This window comes from Cibotium barometz, chromosome 33 (genome assembly GCF_041138505.1).
Source record: "Cibotium barometz isolate CiBa-2024 chromosome 33, ASM4113850v1, whole genome shotgun sequence".
NCBI lineage: Eukaryota > Viridiplantae > Streptophyta > Polypodiopsida > Cyatheales > Cibotiaceae > Cibotium > Cibotium barometz.
The window spans coordinates 49,746,307-49,751,392 of NC_141078.1; the positions used below are offsets into that span (position 1 = coordinate 49,746,307).

Consider the following 5,086-nt stretch of genomic DNA (forward strand, 5'->3'; position numbering starts at 1 on the left):
GCAGAAAAGGCATAATCCATACAAGTAACCCTGCCACCATATCAAAAATCGTGCCATTCAATCTGTACAAGTAAAACCCTTGCCGAAATTGATGATGTAAGCCATGTCAAAAATTGTGCCATTACCACAAGGATTACTCCTTTACACCATAGAAACCTTGGAGGATGGAGGATGCCATATCCAATATAAGCTATAGTGCCAAAGTTGGTGGAGCTGCAATTAATGAAGTGGCGAAGGAACCTTTTGAGAAAACGTGGCAAAGCACACAAAATTGGCTAACAAACCATTATTAGATCTTTTGGAAATCAGGTGGATAACTTACATCATTGTCTACAAGTATCCCACACGAGGGAAGGCTCTGAAACCATAGAATATAAGGAAGCCTATAGAAATTGAAGATTTTGGCATTCTCAACCAAAATGGCGTAGTACTTCCTTACAAGACCCAAACATGCAATGGAGTATATAAATGAACCTTGGGCTTTGAGAAACAACCATTGCTATGTGCAATACATTCTGTTGGATTTTGATGGTCAACAACAATGAGTGCTCAAAAAAAATCGAGCTTTAAAATTGAAGGTAATGCTTAGGCTTTATTGGGATGTAGACTTGAAAATCACTAGAAATCATACAAATGCCAAAAATGCAAAAACTTTCATCCCTTGAAATTAAAGGCAACATCAACTGAGATTTTTACATTTCAACTGAGAAAATTACACTACAAACTGGGTTATGTGAGCATTGATACATGCATCTGCTATATAACTTCTATCTCCATCCTACTTTGACATCAAACTCCAAAGGTAGCATGTTGTCAAACTCCAAAGGTAGCACAAACTCTTGCTTACCAAAGCTTGGAGGAATATTCCCAATCCTGCAATTGCAAATTCCTCAAGCTTATTATGGTACTCATCGACCAACCAAAGTAAAGATACGACTCCGTCGTGAGCACTCCAGTTCGACAAGAAGAGAGGCCCGACAAAGAGTTATGACGAGAATTTTGGCAAGCATCTATTTTAGCAAAACCTGACGAGTGCCGATTGAGCCTGGCTTTATTAACTTTCCTGTAGAAGATCCTCAAGAGGCTTCCATAAGATGAGGCCCGGGGCAAGGCCACTTCTCAAGCTGTTTAATAAAGCCATCTAAAACATGGTTTTTCTAAGCACTAAGACTCATCACCCCACTAGTGTGACACTTGAAATTGTAACAGTGTTACAACCATAAACCCCTTAAATAGCTTATGAAACGAGTAATGTAGAAGGGATTTAAATCTTGTTCCATGTATATATGAGGCCAAATAGCGTATATTAAAGCTATCGCTCGCCATAAATTCAACCTAGCGGAAATCTTTAGTACGCGAAGAAATGGCAAATTTTAGTGACGTGCCGCGCCGTGATTGGCTCTCACTTGCCCTCATCTCGAATAAATATAATTTACCAGTTTCCAAATTATCAACGAACATAATAATTTACGAGACTGTACCGCGACCCAAGCTGTGTTTGCATGTTGCAAACGTAGGGTGACGATCAAGGAAACACGTCAAACCACTTGGCTTTGCCAAACTTTTTCCGGAAAGAAATAAACCCCCCCCCCCCCCTTCCCCCTTTTTAGTGAAAAAACACACACACACACACACACAAAAACACGAACAACACAGCCTTACCTTCTACATTTGACCTGGAAAGCTTTCTTGGAAGAGAGTAGGGAAAGAGGGCTGCTGCTGTGCATGCAGAGATAACACACCAGTTGAACTTGATTTCATTTGCTCATTTCATACAATGACTCATTTTGAGCCTAATACAAACCATACTCATACGCCGCATAGTAGATACAAACCATACTCATAAGCCGCATATTGGCTACTACCAGTCTCTCTGTCTCACACATATGGACGAGCCAAGGACACAATGTTCCTTGCTTTGAGAATGCCAGGGGTGACCCAATGAGTGTCTTGCCCTTAGCACAATAAATAAAGAATCAATATGGAGAAACCAGAAATTAACACTTCTATCAGGTTGCAAATACTTGCTTGACCTCTCAAGCTTAAACCTCCTCCTAACCTTAGCCAAAATTTTGTTACTTGGAAGGCATAGCAGCACAGAAAATCCAAATAACTAGTGTGAACTTCTAAAACTTAAAACCACTCCTAGCACTCACTTGTCATCTATATTTTATTGCCGGGTCATGTGGGCATCATACCTTACGTTAATGACACATCACATGTTATATGCACATGTGCTCATCATCACCCATCATGATGGCATAGCACACATGCTCATCATCCATCATGATATGGCACATCACATAGCCACTGCATGCTTGCATGCCCCATCATGTTTCACGATGAGGCACTGCACACATTATGCGCCGCACACTTCTGAGATGTTGATCCATGCTAACGCCTCTGCATCCAATTCGAAAGTCATTAGATTGCCACCCTCATCCTCAGGCAAGTCTTCAAAAGAACCAAACTCATCAGAAGCATCTTTCTCTACTCCTGAAAGAGCTGAACCTCCAAAGTCATACATCTTTTCGAATGTTTCAAAGCAAGGCAGCTGCTCGGCCAGGGGTGGCATAAGTATGCAAGAGTCAAGGGTAGGCTCAGACTTGACATCATGTTCCATCTGAACATTGGGCACATCCATGAACATCATTTTGTCAACAAAACTGCTTTCAGCACCGGTTTTGCCCATGAAAATCTTAGAACCATCAGCAACTTCACTACTGGAAACATCCAAAAGCCCCACATCTGCACAGAAGAAAGATAGGTGAGTAACTTGGGATGCAAAGTCAAGAGTATGCAAAACTCAATGATAAAACTATGGTACTGACCATAAGCTTGAAATGCAGAAGAGCTGCAATCATCAGACGATGCATTCTCAAGCACCGATGAGGGCGACATGTCCATGGAGTTGGGTTGCTCCAGAACAGAGGAAGGTGAGTACCCGAGGAGGCAATCTTCCATAGCTTCAAAATCAGAACAGAATGGGAGAAGCTCATTGTCATCGTCATGCATGGTTGACCACCCGTCACATACGGCATGGCTGCCCATAGAAGATAAGGGGCAATCCCATGGATAGTCACTGTCTAATGGGCTATGTGTACTGCTCTCTGAATGGAGGTGCAGGGGGGTCAAGCTGGGGTTAGGTGATGATGTTGAAGAGGTATTGAAATTGGTGAGAGCTTCAGGTCCTTTTATTTGCCTTGCAGCATCATCATAGGCTATGGCGGCTTCCTCAGCAGTGTCGTAAGTACCAAGCCAAAGTCTGAGGCCCTGAGAGGGGTCCCTGATTTCTGCTGCCCATTTGCCCCATCTCCTTTGCCTCACCCCAATGTACCTACAAGTCTTGTTGGCAGTAGTTCCAATCTTTCTCGACAAAGGGGGCTTTGGCTTTGCTTTGCTATCACTATGCATGAGCCTCCATTTCCTCAAGCTTCTTTTAGCAGAAAATCTACCTGCATTCTTACGCTTGGGAAACCAGGACCTAACCGAGGACTCTAGGGAAATGTCACAGTGTGCAGAGTCGCGGTCTTGGGAGCTTGTCCGTAAGTTTTCATCTATGGCATCTTCAGAGGGAAGAAATGTGCAAATAGCAGGGATGAACAGCTCTCTCACTACTCTCTTGGGAGGAGACTTCTGTCTCCTCTTTTCTTCTTCTTCCTCGTCACTGGAGGACTCAGTGGCGTCAGGGTCTGTGCATATCACCCGGACCCTCCTCATGGGAGCAATCTTCAGATTTCCTTCATCTTCTGCCTGTGGTAGAGAGCTTTTTGATACCTTGACCTTCTTGGAACCTCTGACGACGCTAGTGGAGGATTTCTGAGGCCCAGGCATTTCTCTCGCAACAAGCTGAAGGAGCCCAATACGCAGGAAATGCAGAAACAATGGTGACCTTCTACACAAGGAAAGCCAGAGAAGCGTGTCAGCTGAGTACGACAATCAAATGAGTTGCTGAAACAGCAGGAAATATTAGCAGAATGCACCACAAAGTGTACAGCGTGTTAAGCGAAACAGTCATGAGCATTATAAACTACACGGCAAAGATCCGACTATTTCACCACCGTAGCACAGTTGGTAGTGCTCAGGCCTCGAAAGAGGTGCAAGGCTCGATACTTACTGGTGCTGTGCTGGAGGGTAAGCGAGGCCAAAGCAGAGCAACTGTGCAAGGGAGAGAAGAAGAGCGTAACTTACACTTGTTGGGAGGAAGCTCACAGAAGCTCTCGCAGAAGCTATGGAAGGCGAAGTGTGGTTAAAGGAGGCCAACCCAGACAAGGATAGGATGAAGGGGGAGAGCTCGGGTGAGCAAGATACGACAGGCGAAAGAGGAGAAGAGACATAAACATGCGCAAGGGACTAACGAATCAGGCATACGCCCAAACGAAGGAAAGACGAGAGGAAAGCGAGCAGCTTGCTCTCCTCTCAGAGCACACTCCTCAACAGAACAAGCGTGAAAAAGGAAGATGAAGGGCGTGGGGAGATAATATATAGAAGAGAAAAGAGAAGAAAAAGATGGAGAAGGCGGCAGAGGGGGTACTGGGTTTTAGTGCATCTCAAGGTGGCCACGTAAGCAGGCCTCGAGAAATAGAGGAAAACGGGAAATTAATGAGCTGGCAATTTTATTCACACAGCGAAATTAGTGAAATCTTCAAAAAAAATATTTATTGGTGCTTCCAAAAAGTAAGTAACAAAAGAATCGGAAACTATGCAAATTTGCTTTAAAAAGGTAATATAATAAGACTAGGGTTTTATAGCTATTTGTACTTAGAAGCGGTGGGGCATTTCTTTTAGATTTTCAAGAAAAGAAATGGGGAGATCATATAAAATTAAGACTAGAAAAGAAATGGGGAGACCATATAAAATTAAGACTAGAGTTTTCTTCAAGATCAATAAATAATAAAATGTACGGTCCAATTTAATGAAAAATAGATAAGACAAATCGAGATTGGAATCATAGTTATGCACTGGAATTTTTTGAGGCATTTTTTTAAAGATTTGAAAGAAGTGGAAGTTTTGAGCCATTTTTTTAAGATTTGAAGGAAGTGGAAGTTTTGAGCCATTTTTTTCTGTTTTTTTTAATCGGCGAAAA

The 5,086-nt window shown here is 42.8% G+C and overlaps 1 protein-coding gene across 3 annotated transcripts; it reads right to left on the reverse strand.

Moving 5' to 3' along the window:
* Nucleotides 1–1,745: 1,745 nt before the first annotated feature.
* On the reverse strand, nt 1,746–4,476 carry LOC147619681 (uncharacterized). 3 transcript variants are annotated; one of them, XM_086773373.1, is made up of 3 exons: nt 4,192–4,476; nt 2,832–3,895; nt 1,746–2,748 (listed from the first exon to the last, which is right to left on the reverse strand). In XM_086773373.1, exons 2-3 carry the CDS (start codon nt 3,832–3,834, stop codon nt 2,360–2,362), a joined length of 1,392 nt encoding a protein of 463 aa, XP_086629499.1. In that variant the 5' UTR covers nt 3,835–3,895; nt 4,192–4,476; the 3' UTR covers nt 1,746–2,359. The 3 variants fall into 3 exon arrangements, with proteins under 3 accessions (XP_086629499.1, XP_086629501.1, XP_086629500.1); XM_086773375.1 differs by having other exon boundaries at nt 2,832–3,892; nt 4,192–4,460; XM_086773374.1 differs by having other exon boundaries at nt 4,118–4,460.
* Between the last annotated feature and the right edge of the window lie 610 nt (nt 4,477–5,086).

Coding starts and splice junctions, on each gene's coding strand:
- LOC147619681 (XM_086773373.1), bottom strand. CDS start 3,834: ATGCCTGGGCCTCAGAAATCCTCCACTAGCGTCGTCAGAGGTTCCAAG. Junction 2,749..2,831: donor TTCTGCATTTCAAGCTTATG/GTCAGTACCATA, acceptor TCTTCTGTGCAG/ATGTGGGGCTTTTGGATGTT.